The 18,079-nt window shown below is 39.1% G+C and overlaps 1 protein-coding gene across 2 annotated transcripts in view; it reads left to right on the forward strand.

Moving 5' to 3' along the window:
* fndc1 (fibronectin type III domain containing 1) overlaps positions 1–1,327 on the forward strand; it is a 34,792-nt gene extending 33,465 nt beyond the window's left edge. For both annotated transcript variants that reach the window (XM_080514130.1, XM_080514131.1), the window contains one exon: positions 527–1,327. In XM_080514130.1, coding sequence (XP_080370256.1) covers positions 527–642 — 116 coding nt within the window. In that variant the 3' untranslated portion in view covers positions 643–1,327. The remainder of the gene's footprint in view (positions 1–526) is intronic.
* The last annotated feature ends 16,752 nt before the right edge of the window (positions 1,328–18,079 follow it).

The following is an 18,079-nucleotide window of genomic DNA, read 5'->3' on the forward strand; positions in this document are numbered from 1 at the left end:
CCCTGCCTTAAGTCGGCCTATTGGTCTCTATAATGAGCCAGCTGCACTGATTCTATGAACATGAACACAGTTAAGTTTATGGATATAGTCAAAACGTATGTGCATGTTTCTGTCATAGTTCAGGCCATTTTTGGAGGCTTACCAAAACGTATTTTGATGCTGTCACCTTCAGGCACGTGGAAAAAGGGCATCAAAATATCACATGATGAGAATACTGTAATTATGCGCCAGATGAAACAAGTCTTTAAATTTACATAATTAGATCACATTTTAGAAAAAAGAAACTCACTTGTGTAGTAAAAGTTATATTACCTTTTGCATTGTAACAAAGCATTGTGACACATTTTGATCGCAAAAATTCTGACGTGAAATAACTGCCTCATTAGGACGAGAGTATCATCTTTTTATCTCTATTTTAGATAGCAGTAAATGGAGCCACACGAGAGTTAAACTCTTATTTTATATAGATTCCTACCAAGTATCTGCGCATTTAATTTTCATTTATTATTTATTGTGTCTGTTGCAGGATTTTATCGCGCCTACAGACAGGAGCCGGTTTCATTTGGAGTTATTGGACGGCGTACGCCCCATCCATTTGTGGGTTGGTATGAATGTGGGGTGCCCATCCCTGGCAAGTGGTAACACAGAAAGGAGACAATATTAACAGGGGCAAAATGTTCTGGATCCTGCTGCAGGCTTCAGCTTCGCCATGTCCGCCCTTAAACTACAGACTTTTGCCTGCCACCGGGAGTAGACACCACTACAAATTTATTCCAGCTTCACAGAAAAAGAGAATATATTACTTTTTAAACAACAAAAATGTATATCATTACAATGCACTTTTTTTTTTTTTTTTTAACATAAAGCAGTCTGTATATGATGGGAAAATAAGCATGTGTGCTCAAGCTTAGTTCACTTCTTGTCTCCGAGTGTCCTTGTACTATTCCCTGCTATCTCAGCAAAGTCCTCACCCAGTGTTATTTATCTCATCATAATGCTCACACCTGGTCAAAACGGTAACAATGGATGAAGAACATGCTGCAAAGCAAACTGTAAGAATGGACACTATAGGTGTGTATAGGTCTTTTCATTTATATTTCATAATGTTATGGCTTTTGACAGCTTTTTTTGTTTGTTTGTTTGTTGATATGTGTTTTTAAATCATTATATTGTGTGGGGTTTGTTTTTGGTAATCACCAGAATCCATTAAAAGTTACTGTGTGAGTTTTATTTTTTTGTATACAGCTCAAGAATAAAAGACCAAATATTTGCTCAGGAACTGTGCAAGATTGAATAAAGGTGCTTTTGGAAACAACAGCGATCGATACGCATGAATCATATCATACTTTCCCCCCGCTGCCACATTCTTTTTAAGCACACGTGATCCAGTTCTACTCAATCACACCAGTGGAAATCTGAGGTACAGGCTTTGTTATACTGAGCCAACTGGATCGCCAGTGGTTAAAATCTGATCAAATGTGAAAAAACAACATATTGTTAACAGAGGCAGGTGATAAATAACTGCAAAAATATTGGTTTAATGGTATTATGCAAGAAAAGATGAGGTGATGCATCAGCTGCATGGTTCAAAAATATCTGAAATTGTTATGTAATGCAGAACTCTGATGTAATTTCATTTGAAATCAATGTTTGGATAGCAACTAAGTACAAATAAGAAATAAATCTCTCTCGATATCCCCTAATGGCTGCTCCCTTCAGGGGTAGTCTCAGCGGATCATCTGCCTTCATCCCTCCCTGTCATCTCGCTCCTTTAGTGTTCCACAAACTCTGCATCCTCCTTCACTAGATCCATAAAACTTTTCAAAAGTCTTACGTTAGCGTCTAATCTCATTTATTTTACCCATCCTGGTTACACAATGGAATTTTCATTTTCATCCCTGCCACCTCCAGCTCAGCCACAAAGGTATAACTTTCTTGAAAACTTTGCTTTTCCCTCTTCGTGCGTCATTTTGTCACACATCACCTTTCTTTTCCACCAAACTACATCCGTTTGTGCACTGTCCATTGCTCTGTATGGTTGAGCCCAGGTACTTGAGCTCATCCACCACCACCACGTTGTATTTTCATCATTGCACTGACTGCCCCATTATTCACACACAAATCCTGCCCCGTCTCTATTCAGTGCAGACGTCCTCCTCTCAATGTTATTTTCCACCTGCTCTCCACTCTCACCACAGATTAAAACATTCTTTTGATTCATTTACGTTGGCTGCCTGGCTATAAGATTTTTCAAATGTTTTTCGCATGGAAAATGGATCTGGGGTGGGGGTGGGGCATCCAGTAGTCAGCAAGTCATCCGCATCCAACACATACAGCCACACATACGAAGAAAATCTTAACAGATCACGTCTGTTAATCCTTGTGAATAGAAAAAGCTTTTCACAACGTGCATGAGCTGGAAGGTTTTGACATCCTGTTCATCAATCCTGACTACACCTAATACTCTCTTTTCATAGTCAAACTATGGATGACCTTCACTTATGTCAGCGCAAAGCGTGCAATGTGTCGGACAGGAAAAAACTTGTGACGAATCATTCCTTTTATGCCAGTACAAAACAGATGTTGATATCATTCTTACTTCATTAATTACGAGTCTTATCTGAGGAGCACACAGGCCGAGGTTAGCTCTGGCAGCCTGATTTAACAGCCATGAGGAGAGGACTCTGAGAGGGCACCAACTATCTCTCCCGAGCAATGATTTAAAGAGGATGGTTGTTTTTGGAGTCATGGCAGACCAATTTGTCAACACCTTGGTAGATGTCAGATTTCAGACATATTTTCCAGGTACGCTGTTACCATGTGTGAATGATGAGCGTTGCTTTGCCCCCAAAATATTTTCATTGGCTGCGGTTTGATTTTGTTCTGTGAAATCGTTTGCTGACCTCGCCAGTGAGACAAGAAAGTATGCTTTTTAAAATCTATTAACGATCAAGAAACTAACAGCGGAACAGAAGCAAAAGACAAAACAAAACATGAAAATACACGCAGTTCATAAACATGAAGGCATCCACATCTGCTACAGATGTTAGAGGATAGTCAGCAGCTCTTTCTGTGTTTGTCTTAGTGAGAAAGGGTTGCTTTTGAAGCAAATGGGGACAAAATAGACAAACACAAATACAGCAGGGTGGCAACATCTACGAATAAGAAAACAAGAACACACACTAAAAAGACTAAAAACACAGGATGTATAGAGATACATGTTGTTGAAACTACAAGTATATCGTTACTACCTTCATACTATAAGATATGCTTTATAATCCTTAAAAGAAAATATTTGGCAATATGAAACCAAATTTAAGCCTGCAAGACCTTTGACAATCAATAATGAGGTGGAAATAGTAAGAATTTCTACAAAGTCAATTCAATTGAATTACTTATATACACACCATTACAACACAGTCACCTTCATGAAGATAAGCCGAGCTATTCCACATGAGAGTGCATGGGTGACTTTTTCTTTAATAAGACAAGCCAATATTGGAGTGATGTGATTTCTCCTGCTGGCTCCTGTCAGTATTTTCACTGCAGCATTTTGAATCAATTGAACATTTTTAAGCAGTCATTCAGACACCCTGATCGATAATTACAATAGTCTACTCTGGAAGTAACAAAAGCATGGAATCATTTCTCAGCATCACAACATGTTTCATATTTTAGAGTCAGTACAGGTGAAAGAAAGCAGTCCTGCACATTTCTTTTAATGTGGGAGTTGAAGGATAAATCCTGGTCAAAAATAACTCCAAGAGGCCTCGCAGTAGTACTGGTGCTCAAAATGATACCATCCTTTTTAAAACAAGTCTGTCCTAATCAATGCAGTGTGGCCTTGTTTGTTCCCCAAAGGCAAATTGCTTGTTTGTTCCCCAAAAAACAACTTGTGCCATGGATACAGATCTCATCAACAAAGATTGGCTCACCAATCTCTTTTTACAGCCTCAGGCATGTGATCCAGGGCATCTGCTCTGATCGAGAAGTGCAGCCAAAAGCTGACATCAGAGGCCAAATTATTGGCCACCATCACAGATGTTTAAAAAAAAAAAAAAAAGGATGCTTTTATTTTATACCTGTCCAAATATGTTGAATTTTCCTTTGTTTGTTTTAATCAGACTTCATATACACACATACGTATATATAGAGAAGCTATGCTTGCTTTGACTGAGTACAGGCAGCACTGACTTTCCACACGTGGATCTCACATTATAAATTCAACTCTGCTTTTCAAACCAGCTTCACGATGCCAGGGAGCTGCTCCTGAGCCTGTAGTCAGTTTTAAAAGAGCTCATTCCCATACTTTAGACAATACACAGAGCGGCTGAACTGAAGGACAACGTAAATCTCCTAAATGAAAAATAATTGTGTATTTGCAAAGAATGCAGATCTTTTCACACTTTTCCACATGTTTTTTTTTTTTTTTTTTTGGAAGGAGGTAGCAGTGGGTCACATGGTGTTCAGGCTGGAAAAAGTTAGACTTCATTCTGAAGAGCTGAAATCATCGCAAGAAGAATCAGGAGAAGGTTGAAGGGAGAAAAGCAAAGAGAAAAGAGAAGGGTGAGAAACAGATGCTGGAGAAAGACCATTAGGAGCATGTTTATTTCTCTTATACGTGAATTGAAACATTTTGATAGGCAGCAGTGAAAAAAACAGTTTACTGTATCCTGCATTAGTGAATGCATTCAAGTCCCATAGCACCCCCAAATGTTGAATTTACTGAGAAACGTGTTCCAATTAGATTGCCAGGTTCATTTTACATTGCAATGCATCCAGCAATTGCAATTGCGTAACTTGTGAAACAAAATTTAAATATTAGTATCTAACAAGGTTGCACAATCACATAGAGACTGAGGTAGTGAGATATGATCAATTTAAATAGAACATATTGACTTTCATTTTTATCTTTAGTCCAATACATGCTCACACTGGAGCTGATCCCAGAAGATTATTGTAGAACAGATTGTTGGTCCATCTCAGGGCAAACCAAAACAAATAGATGACAATATACAGATATTTTCACACCTGTGGTTAATTTAGGAGTGACCAGTTAACCTGGAATGCATGATTTGGGACTGTACCTGGAGAAAAATACCATGTGGAAAATATACAAACTCCACTTCAAATTTCCATAATAAAAACTTTCCTCCTGCTTGTAATGCATGAAGATCATCAGTGGCTTTGCCTGCTCTCAGTGTGGTGCTGATCGAGTAGCATCTGGAAGCTTTATCAAAGCTTTTCTTTAAATAAAATGAAAACAGGACGTTGCTCCTGTGAGACCGAATCAAAACAATTCAGCTCAGAAGCCCCTAAAACCAAAACAACACGCTGAAATATGCTGAAGAGTTCTGTAGCGCCGAGGTCAACGGGAAGGCTCGCGTACTTGCGAGCGAGACCATTCGCATGGCACATTCTTGCTTCATTCATGGTGAACCACTTAACCGAAATGTGGGTCAAATGTAAGTTTCACCTCTGTATTTTGATTGGCGCTGAACCATTCTGGAGCAAAGCATGCATCACGTGAAAGCACGAAGCCTCACGGTCCAAAGAATGTAAACACTTTACCATTCACACAACATACTGGCAGCAGCTTCTTTGAAACAAGAGTAAAGAAAATGCAACACAAATGGTAGATCCAAAGAGACCAATGTAAAAAAATAGATGATAGCATCTGTAACGCATCTAAAATGGTAAATATAACTGATGTGTTGCGTCAACATCAGTTTTGTTTTTCATTTTTCCAAGACTTTAGTTTCTGCTCTCTTATTTATAGTTGCACTGTTCAGCATGTTTGAACTATTCCTGTGAAAACAAGTCTGAGCCAGTTCCGTCTTTAAAAAAAGACAAATAGTAACTTAAGGGATTCTGTCTTTTTTAACATCCTGAACATTTATCTTTTTAAGTAATGTCAAAGTAGTTTTCTCGAGCAGACCACCAGCGTGTATTGTGGGAAAACATTAATGATAAATGTTCTTTAATCTCTTGAAAGCCCACAAGCCAAATCAATATATCAAGCAAGTATGAAAGATGAATGGGTGGCTCTATTGGACAAGTCTGAGCAAGCTGCTTTGTTTATTGTGAAACCGAAACGGTCACTCTCTGTCCCTGCTTTCGAAAAAAGAGCAAAGAATTGTCCAGAGGTTAAAGAGCACAGCTGTGTGGCTAAAATGTTAAATAAACTGAAAGATGAGCCACGATTGCTGAATGGAGGATAAAGTGAAGAATATAGGGATATGTGGAGTCTCTTCAGCAGAACCAAATAAAATGGGATGGTTAGATTTGACTAACAAGAGGAAGAGAAAACATGACTGAAAAAGGATTAATGTTTTCGTCCTCTGAACCAGCTAAGAGTCTCAGGAAAACATAAAAAATCTGGGAATTATCGTTTGCTCAGAAACAAAATATTTACCGAGCACCACAATGACATAACTTTAAAGCTGACAAGAAAGAGACTCGGCTGTTTTGCTTTTAGGTTATATTCTTTTAATTGGGCTTGGATGGAACTCTTTCTTTTTCTTTTTTTTTTTAAACTGGTCTGACTTCATTGTAAAAGTCAGTTATGAACTCAGCCTGCGGAGCCGTGCAGTGATATCATTTTGTTGGCACATGGTTGGATCACGCGTAAATATGAGGAACTTCTGCAGGAGAACATGGTCAGAGCTTCAGACATTATCTTTTGAAATGATCAGAGGTCGTCTTTTACCATCTACATATATCAGAGATGGGATTGTACAGGAAACACAACCTTAAATGTGAAAAGTATTCACTGTCTTATACCTTCTGGTGAGAGAATCAGGAGAAAAGGGCAGAGGACTTTATTATTTCTGATATTAATTAAAACATGCTATTTTAAAGTTGTATGCATGCACATCATGTATTTATGTCTTTTGAAGCCCTTGCATTTGGTCAATTTCCTCAAATGTGTGTTCGCACAAACTCTGAAAGTCAATAAATGAGTGTGTAAACACATTCAAGTCACCATAACAGTAACAAGTTCACCTCCGTCTACACACAGTGTTTTATTACCCTCGTGGACATTGCGTTAACTCAACCTCATCTCCTGGGGATCAGCTACTACAACTGCTGGACTCTATATTTTTGTCCACATAAACACAAAACTACCCCGTAACGTGAAAGTGTAAACAGATCTCGGTTGCCACAACAGCAATGATTATACACACTCACACACACCGCACTGTTTTTATTCAGGGCAAAGACTTGATTTGTTCGTACCCACAAGGTTTCGGTGATTTACAATTTAAGTAGAACTTTCCCAATGCACACACTCTCTCTGTCACTCTGTCGTACCACAATCTGAAGCAGTAAAATACAGATTTATTTTTATGGCAAACTAATTTTGAAATATTCAGCCCGGGATCAGACAAGGCACTGCTTCATATCCCACTTCTGTCAACGGCTAAACTCCTTTTATGACACGATGTCTAACATTACTGGAAGGAAGCCAAGTTGGAAAAGGAGCTGTTCACTCAAAGAAAGTATTTTCTTAGACTTAAACGGTGAGGTGATTGCTACCGACTTTCTTCTGAGACTGTGTGTGAGGTCTGACACGCATGGAGCTTCTCCCACGAGTCATTGTAAGCACTGGCAATGAAGCGTGCCAACACGTGCCTGCTCATCACAAACAACTGCAGGTGTGTAAATAAACAATCATGTTGCTGCAGCTCACGGGGTTATGTAAGCAAATCCCATGTTACTCAACAGCTTTGAGATCATACACTCTTTTATTGGCTCATAAAACACAAAAATAGGGTTAAGGATTGTAGGTAATTACTCCCATGACTGTGGCTTCTTGGCTACTTAAACCACTATGTCATTCTATCTTACACATTTGGATTATAAACAGTACATGTGGTTAAAAAAAAATAAAAGGCCAAAAAGAGGCTTGATTGTCTTCACAGTCAGAGTTGAGATCAGTGTTACATACAGTGATTGATGAAAGAGGCTCCGAGCATGAGCACTGCCAGGACAGCTGCTGCAGGGTCTTTGAAGGCACCAGCATCTTTAACTCATCAAAAATAGTCCGAAATTATATAATCAATGCACTTTTTGTGAACAAACGCCGAGAATGTTATGTTTCTTATTTCAGAAAATGAGTTGAAACTGTAATTAAGTTACTAATACAAATTTGAGAATGTGAACATCAAATTAAATCTGTACAGAATGATAATTAAACTTCCACAGAAGTCTTTTCTTTTTCTGTTTCAATTATGTCGGTGCTTATCATCACTTGTCGTAACACAGAAGTTCAATAAATTGAGAACTGGGGCCTCCAAAAATCTCATTTTCCCAAGAATGTCGAGTTCAGCCTGATTTTTGTGGACGAGCAAATGCAGTCTGTTAGAGAAAATTGTATTCGAACTCCCTTGTGTAAACACTGATCAAAGTTTGCAGACCAACCTTCTGGTGCTGTCTTGATCAGCCACACTTTCCATGGCCGTGGCGTGTGCACAAAAAAATGGTTGTTGCATACTTGTCGGGTGCGTTCACTCTCTGAGGTTTATACATTTGTGCCAAATTAGACCCACATTGCAATAAACCAGAATTTGTCTTTGGGCATAATGAGCTCATATTGGATTATCAAACTTTGTGTTATTTCATCTACAAGAAATACAAAATCAGTTTCTTTATATGCGTCTGCATTTTTATTCATATCTAAATCTATGTTTATATTGTTTATGTACATCCACATCCATTTCTGTGTTTGTATTTTAATATCTTCATCTATGTGTCCATGTCCCCATCTACTCTACATAATATATCTGCATCTCTGTGGATGTGTCCATCGACACACAGCACAAACACATTTCTGTCAACTCATATAATTGTATCAAGCAGTTTGTCAATTAAACTGTCAACAATTTTCACCCATAAAATTATGTGTAGAATAGAGTGAAATGTTCAGCATGTCATCATTGGCATCTAAAACAGGATGAGAAGACACTCGCATCACAAAAAAGCCACTTATCTGATTCTGAGCTCATCTCGCGCAGACCTTGAGCATTGCAGGCTAATTAAATATTTCAATGGCTCGTGTCAAATGCCAAGTGGCTGAATTTTTCTATTACTTCATTATTTTGCTGAACCTCTACAGCAGATACAAATACCTCATTGGGAAGGTCCATGCCAGTGGAAGCAAATGCCAGAAGTGGCTTTTCGTGGTAAATCGAAACACACAGTTGGCAGGGCAGTTTCACCTTTGACAAGTTTATTGTTTTGAAAGCACTTTGTCTCTATGTTGACTTTCCAACATGGGAGTCCAAAGGTATGATTTCATAATAATAATTGGTCAGGTCTATTACAATTTTCAAACAGCACTGACATCACTATCACTGAAAAATCCATTTTAGGTGCAAGAAGTGCCACAGAACTGAAGATATAGAATTGTTAATGAAAACTGAAAGCAAAATTCTAAATAAATCAACAGTCACAAGACAATACATTAAATGTTTGAACATTAATGTAAAACATTTTGCAGCAGTTTCATGAAAAGCATTGATTCCTTTTGATTTAATGGTCAACTCAAAAACATTGGGACAGGTGCAGTAAAAGGCTGAAGGAGCATATTGAATATTGAATTATCTAGGTACAAAAATACTTTCTAACAGAGTCTCACCAGTCTGAAAAGAAAGGAGGTCTATAAGTTGTGAAATATCTAAAAAGGATTTTCAAGACTGGTCTGCTTCGTACACGTGACAAGACAAAATACACATCAGAAAATTAGGTTTCACTTCTTAGATGCCAGGGCATCGCATAGTGGTTTATGCACCTTTAAAGCCAGATTTTGGAAGATTCTGGAAAGTTATCAATGCTGTGGTATTTTTTCCCCCATCTGGAAAGAGTAGAATTAAAGTGCAAGCACTCCAATAGAACTGTTGCAGGATGGACAGACTGTTTTGTTAACCACTCACTCATATCTATGGACACACACACACACCTTTTATGTCTTCACATTGTACGAAAATATCAAACTTGCATCATATCACACCCACCCAGTGCATCACACAGAGAAAGCACAGCTCTTAATAGTTCGTATTTTCATTTCTGACAGTGATTCCAAACAATAAGTGAAACATGAGTCAAATCACAGTTTGGATCAGTTTTGCTCTCTGGGGTCAAATTTGAGTGCAAAACTCCATTTATATTGGAGAAAGATATGTTTGAGACCGCTTTTTGACAGTACAAGTCCTGATCAAACTCTTTATAATGTTGTCGGACAACACTATGAATCATTTCCTTTGAGCTTTACCCTGACACTCAAACAGAGTAGAATTTACATCCCATTCAGTGCTGTGAGGGTATATCACATCCAGTACTGTGCATACACTGCCCTACTAAAGGATGGAACCACCAGACCCGGAGAAGTTGTAAACAAACTATAAAGATGGGCCTGGCTTGCAGTTGCATAATATGAAGCAGACATGCCTCAGCATGTATGTATAGCATAGAAACTGTTTGGGTTTATTATGTTTCTCGCTCTCAGCTCAGTTATAGACCCAGAGAAAATCTGACAAGTTGACTTATTCTTCTTTGCCATGTGTGAGATGGAGATGGAATAATTGTGTTACTCGGTTGGAATTCATCCCCATATGTGTCTGTTACTGAACAGTGTGTTTCGGCTGCTGTGATCACTCAAATTCAGTGAGGCTCAGCAGTCTGGCTTCGATAAGTGCAGTCGCTGCAAATAATTAGTAGGGCCTTTTTAATCGCCTCAGGTGGGACAGCCGCAATGGCACAGGGTTTCATCTCCACTTCCATGTGTCTTTTACACTCATTCCCACTTTGTCAGACTTTTTAAAGTTGTAAATATTGCACGGTTCTGCTGGGACAGATAGACTCACAACACAGTAGTGACAAATCATGTGATCCTTGTGCTCACAAAATACAATGTTACTTATCTCTTAGCTTTCATTGAAAAGTGCTTGAGGGACCAGATTTATTTATACACAGGAGGACACTGACAGATGTGGAATAAACAGAAAAACAAGTACTTCCGTGTGTGTGTGGAGGCATACGCTGTCCATATGCCTCCAGAGAGATCACACACTGAAATACACAAAGACGTACAAACATGACTACGGATACACGCATAAACTCAGGGTTATGAAATAAATCTTTATCTGAATGTCCAATGCAAAACTACAAAGTATGCATTATACTCCTCCCCTCTTGGAAAGTGCATTATGCCACTAAATCAAAAAAAAATATTTAAAAAGAAAAACAACGAAAAACGGGGGGGAAACATTACATCTTGAAAAGTCATCTCACAGCAAAAAGAAGTCATACATGGAAAATTTAAGAATGTTCTTTCCTGAAAAAGAATCCAGGGCAATAATTTACATTATGTGTTATTAATCACTCAGCATTAAAAAAAACTAAAACATCCTCAACTGCAGAGGTAGAAGATGTGAACGGGAGGATCAACGTCTTCTCAGGCCGGTCAGCCAAAACTCTGGTAGAAAAAAAAAAAAAAGTCTCATCACAGCAGGAGCTGCCTGCGATGGCTGGGCGGGCGGACGAGGAGACGAAACCATGTCCGACAAACGGAAGCAAAAGGAAGCAACAGCAGGAACAACCTTTGGTGTTTTTGGACATTGCAGGAACAAATTTACGGTGATACTTTATGTTTGCCCAACTGATTCTTTAACAATCTTAACAACTGCAAATGCATTTAAAGCTGCACTTAACATGTTTTTATGTCAATAATAAAAAGGATTAATATAAATGTTAAATGTCATGTGCTCTACTCGCCAAGTACTGAGACGAAGACTGGATACATTTAAGATGTTTTCGAATTTGTCATGTTTTGCTATAACAAAGCAAGTTTGAAGGCATGTGTGCATGATATCTTCATAGGTTTGTTTACTGTAGCAATGGTAAAGGGATTGAACCGTGTCCTTCTTACAACTCTCTCAATACCAGAGTCAGGTATCTTAACTGTGACAATTGGATTTAATCTATATGTATTCTATACCTGTGAAGTACACGGGCAAAATAGAAAGCCAACACCACTACTTCAGAATCTCTCCAGCCAATAGCTTCTTGATCAGTGCACTAAACACAGGTATACAGAAAAGCCACAGTGGATAACCTGCCTCCAGCTCATCATATCATCTGCTACCTCTTCTGTTAAACTGATCATCTCCTTGTCCTTACTTACTCCATCCACGAATCTGAGAGCTTTCTCTTCTCCTCCTGTCTGCAAATCCATCTGTGACATCTATCTGCCACAAAGCAATAAGGAAATAAGCAAACCCTGCAACAATTGTAGAGCAAGGCATCATATTGCACGTTAAACTGTGTGAAAAATGAAACTAATAACCATGAAAGGTCAGACTATAACCACTGAATCATATGATGTGAAGCCACATCATTCTTTCGGGTAGATGTGGCTTGGTTCGTAGAGCTTGTTCTCCACATGCCAAGGTTGGTAGTTTGATCTCCCACGGAGGGCTGGAGTCCTGAGGTCTTGCAAAAATGCAAACATTAAATGATGCTCCTTGCATTGGCTGATGCTGCCGTTTCCTCATAAACTCTGAGACATCCAACTTGCATGTAATTCACTGGTATATCGAAGTATCTGCATTACTAAAGCATTCACACATGTCCCAAAGAACCCTGGAAAGACTTTGTTCAGACTCCTTCATACTATCAAAGAGCAATCATGAGCTGAGAATGATGCCAACTCAAGTATTCCACATATGCATTTGGCTCAGCTGAGCATTGCTGTCATAGTTATTTAATGCAATATATCCCATGAACCTTTAGTCTACATCATTCTGAGTGTACATTCAAAAGAAGCTGGATTGTATTTTTCTGAGAAGAGTCCAAGTGATCAACCAGTAGAGTATTTCGGGCACACTCGACGTGGCTCAGTGAATGTAAAAAAAATTTTTCTCTGCCTGGTTGGTTAAGGGCAATTGTTTAACGATTCCACTCTACTTTATGGACTGAGAATATTGCAATACTACATTTCCATACTTCTTCGTTTCACAGCTACCAAGTGACCAACAAAAATCTCTTAATGCAGCTTTGAAGCTGAACTACAAAATCTGCAGCTCACACAGGAACTGTTCTGTTGATGGTACGTCACTTAATGCATTGCAATTACAAAATGTCTTTCTAAAAACTAATTGGAACAATGTGATTTCACAAATTTTCAACTACAAGACTGCATTACAAGTCTTGGCAAAATTATTATGACCGTACAAATTTCTTTTACCTCAAGTAAAAGTGCCCCCTGAGTCTGACACGAACATTTTGAAGACAATTTGTACGAGCCGCCTTGTTTGTGCATGAAATTTCCAATATTTCTCTTGAACAAGTTCCAGTAAGAGCATGTTGCTTTATTGAGTCACCACGCCGTCAGTGTTATCTGATGCTCTTTCATCCATGTTGCTATGAGACCCTTCGTGAAACAGACGTCACATACAATAGGTGTCAGGTCTCTCCAAGGTCAGGTTTCAAACTTTCATACCGCTGGTCTTTTCCACCGAGTTAGGACTTTTATGTAGTTTTCAGGATTTCACATCTGTCTTGCATTAAATGAATTAATTGTCACACAATGGGAGCATTTTTTCTGTATTACTGTTCCATCAATTGCGGGTGTCATTGGTCCTAATGGAGGTAAGGCACGCAAAGATGTGAAAACAACAAGGGGAAATATTTTTGGTTGAATTGAAAAAGAACATATCCATCCATCTTCTATGACTCTTTAAAGTTGTGGATGCTGGAGCCAATCTCAGCTGACTATGGGTGAAGGCAGGGTACATCTTGTATAGGTAACACAGTCCAGGCCCCGTCCTGTGACACCACTACAATCTGTACAGTCCAAAAAGAAAGCAGCATCAATAAAAAAAAGAAAAAAATCTAAGAAGTAGAAAGTACAAATCTGTTGAATTATGAATAACTTAAAAGGCTAAAAAAATAAAGTTAGTATTACAGATAGATTAGTTCTATAGTTTCATCCTCTAAACCACTCTATTAACTTTCCCCCATTTAAAGTTTTCTGTGAATATACAAAGGATTCTCTGTGTCCGGACAGTGCGTGTACATTTTGTTAATTGCTTCATCGGGGCTCTGTATTTGTACGTGTTGATTATAGCCCCCGCAGCGCACTGGGACCCGTCATGGTACCCTGGTGGGTAAAACTCTGTGGCAGATGTGTGAGGGTGAGGTCACTCACGTGCTGCTTTAAAGACTTGCACTGATGCTGAATCACCTCACATGGACGCAGCGCTGCAGAAGGAGGGCCGTGAGGAGTGTGGGAGGGATGGTGAGAGAAACAGACCGTGTACCAGAACGACTGCCGAGTGAATTACTCGTTAGTGTAATCTGTCCAGTCTTAACGAAATATATCTTCATTTCAAAACCACAACAGGAAAGACACTTATCTCTCAAGTAGTCCATGAGTGATATACTAGTTTAAACTCAGCAGAGGGGGAGAAAGCTTAAGTGACAGTGGGGAATTTAAGAAGCCCATAGTCAAACTATGAATGGACAAGAGAAAAGAAAGTTGCATTAACAGCAACGTATGGTAGTGAGAAAGCTGATGAGTGTGAAATTATCTGGGACAGCAGGAAGAATGCTTTGAGGTCTTATTTTTCTACGGATCTCTCCCTGACTACCAAGTTGACTGCCAATATTGCATCTGTTTCTGAACAAAGCGGTAACTATGGAAAATCCCCTGGCAGGGCATATCACCACACTGCAGACACACACACTAAAGCTGTGGCTCTCCCCACTATCTACTATCACAGATTATATCTTTGACCTCCACTCCCTCCGGGGTTGCCCCATCACATTATTTAATTCTATCCACACCTTACCTCTTTTTTTTTCAGCGATCAACCAACGCTTCATGCCACGCTGGAAAGTTTTATATTGACTGACAATCAAAAGCTGGTTCTTGTTATGGAGCTTGCAGTCAGGCCTTTATTACATTGTTTAGTCACCATTTCAAACAGGATTCAGACTTGTGAGGGCCTATGGCAGGAAAAGCAAGATGAGGGGAGGAAATGAGTTAAAAAGCTCCCCCAGGAGTCTAAACGTCTAGCGATACCTTGACGGGAAAATTATCTTTTCGTTTTTAAACTTCCCGGACAAGCGGTGAAAAATCTGCCATTGTAACATTCGAAGGAGCTTTGACCTCCAGGGTTTTGTTTTTTTCTTCCCTTTTCAAAATACTCTGTTGTGACCCAGTCATTTTTTCCATGCTGGTCTGTGCTCCTAGTTTTCCATGTGGGGATGTGTTTAGACAGACAATGAAATATACCAGAGCGGAATGATGAATGGATTCTGATGGATTGTTGCAAAAATACAGACAACACTTCTGTCCAGCATGACCTCATTATGCATGACATATGAAGTCAGCTGAGACCACTTTTGCAGAATAAAGCAGTTTTCTGTAATCGTTTGCCATACATCAACATTTCAGGTAATGAATTATTAATTAAATGTTTTTTCAGCAATACTTCTGTTCTTCACAGTGCATTTTTTTTTGGGTGGTGGGGGGGGTTATAAAGGAAAGGAGGGTGGGAAGGGACAAGAGCTACAGAGGAAGAAACTCAAATCGTTACTCTCTTACCTCAGTCAGAATGTGAGTGTTTGGCCAGTAGCTGTTGAGTGTTTCCATCCATCACTGTGCACGAAAGCCTAGAAACACCAGCAAAAAGATAAAAATAGTAAAACATTTCGAGGATGAAGTGGAAACGTTGAAGGAAGAGCAAGAAAATAGAATGACTGGAAACAGGCTAAGTGAACAAATTGGGACATATCTCAAGAAGTCTGACCTGAATGCAGCTCCAGCTTCTGAGCAAATATAAAGAAAAGCCTGTTTAGTCCACAAGATGTAAAGATGAATTTCAATTTTCTTTATTCACATGAACCTTAACTGTTCAGTGCTATACAATAAGATGGAGCTGTCATTGTTTCATATGGAATCCTTGAAGGTCTTTTTTTTTTGTTTCACTCCTGCTTCCAGCATCAAACCATCCAGCCACCACATGTCCATCTGCCACACCCACCTCAGCTGTATCCCATTACCAATCACTGCTCTGTCCATCTACCATCCATACCGCCTTGCAAAACTTAACAAACAAGCAGAGACAAAAACTGTCATAATTCTCTGCGTTTTGGGGCCGCGCATTTACACATAAACACAGCATCGACTCACTACAAACGATGATTCTTGAAAACTCCAGCCACAGTGGAGATCTGGATAAAATCCATGGCTTCATGCTACTCGATACACTGCCCCCTACAGGTTTGGCAGCTCTGAACAACGTGTATATGCAAGTCAGTATAAATGAAGATTATATTTTTAAAGGAAGAGGCGGGGAACTAGGTACGTAAACGTGGCCTTAGTGTAAAAAAAAAAATCCCTAAAGGGAACATACAAAACTGACACAGAAAGCTATCTCTGCTTGATTTCTCTTGTGTTTCTCTTAGTTTTCATGTTTCACATTAAAGTGGCTTTAAACTGTTCCTGGCTAAACTGTCAGACTAAGAATGATTACAAATGTGACTTCAACAACTGTCAAGTATTTAATAATCCACAATATTGATGAAGCCTGTTGAATCACTGTAAAACACATTTAAGAATCATCTACTGTGCATTTCAGCGCTATGATTAACTGTTTAGTTATTTTCTTACGTGCAGTTCTGTGCAAACATTTTACACAGCAGTGAACAAAATCCTGCAAGACTTTAGTCTTCCTATTAATGAAAATCGAATTAACTTAACATTATTTGGTGATGATTTGCCTTCATCTAAATTTAAAGACTGTCAGAAAATATACTGATTGTAATACTTGATAGACCTATGCTACTTTTACCGCAAACCTTGCCCAAATGTTTTATACAGTTCTGTAGGTAAGTCAGTAAGTAAGCTTTACTGTTGTCAGCGCATAGCTCCGGTAAGCCTCAGCTCACCTTACATCCTTCATACTCCTCTGTACAAATCTGTCAAATGGCTGTTTTTCCGTGAGCCTATAATACAGATATTCTCCTTTACTCTACTTACCAGGACAAAAAAGGCCTGCTGTTAACACAGCCAGCTTTCCACAGCGCACTGGTAAAGGTTAGGAAGGAAAACCTGCAGACGCAGCTCATTTGTTGGCACATGTAGAGCTGCCAGAATAATTTATGTTTCATCTCATGTGTAGGCATTATCATAGGGAAGCCAATGGGTTGGGCTCCAGGCTCGGTTGTTTGATCTTTAACAGCTCCCACCACAAATGTTACAAAATGTTTTGTTGAATTTTTATGTACTTTTTATATGTGGTGAGAGAGACAGACAGACAGACAGACAGACAGACAGACAGACAGACAGACAGATCTATGAAAGTGTCTCCATGACCAACTATTTAGGCCACTTAGTGAGTTAAATTCAAGAGTTCCACTCAGTATTTTTTTTAAGTTCATGATAATATTCAGCTTCGTATTACTGGTGCTTTTCATATTTAAGTGATGCTTCCGGTCCTGTCTTGTCCACACATAATCAAATTTGTCACTTTAATTCCCCAACTCGTACTCTGTCCTGACAACTGGTCCCAAAAAGCCATAAACATCCCATTATTTCTTAGAGCTCAACATGTACACATAAGTGATATTTGGACTTTTGAAGCCAAAACAAATTCAAGACTGCACTTTATAGACTCGCCATGGAACAGATGTACCATAAACACAGAATGTAATGAGCAAAAGATGACGTAAAGGGCAAAATACACTCCCTCTTGTTAAACGTATTCTACACCATAGGGTCTTGCTCAGATGTAGACAGACACAATTAATCCTTTCCAAACACATACAGTGCACATCACTCTCAAGTCATTCACTTTGGAAAACCAGCCACTACTTCCCACTTTACAATTGTTTGCAAAATGTTGTTTATGTTACAGTAAATTAGCTGTAATGGCTGGACAGTGGACTGGACAGAATCAGTGGTTTGTCCTTCAAAGCGAAGAAGGGGGGGAGTCGAATGTTCTCCCTGTGCATTCATGGCTTTCCTCCTCTGGTTTCCTCCCACATGTATTTAATATTAGTGACCAATATA

Source organism: Blennius ocellaris, assembly GCF_963422515.1.
Source record: "Blennius ocellaris genome assembly, chromosome: 18".
Taxonomy (NCBI): Eukaryota; Metazoa; Chordata; class Actinopteri; order Blenniiformes; family Blenniidae; genus Blennius; species Blennius ocellaris.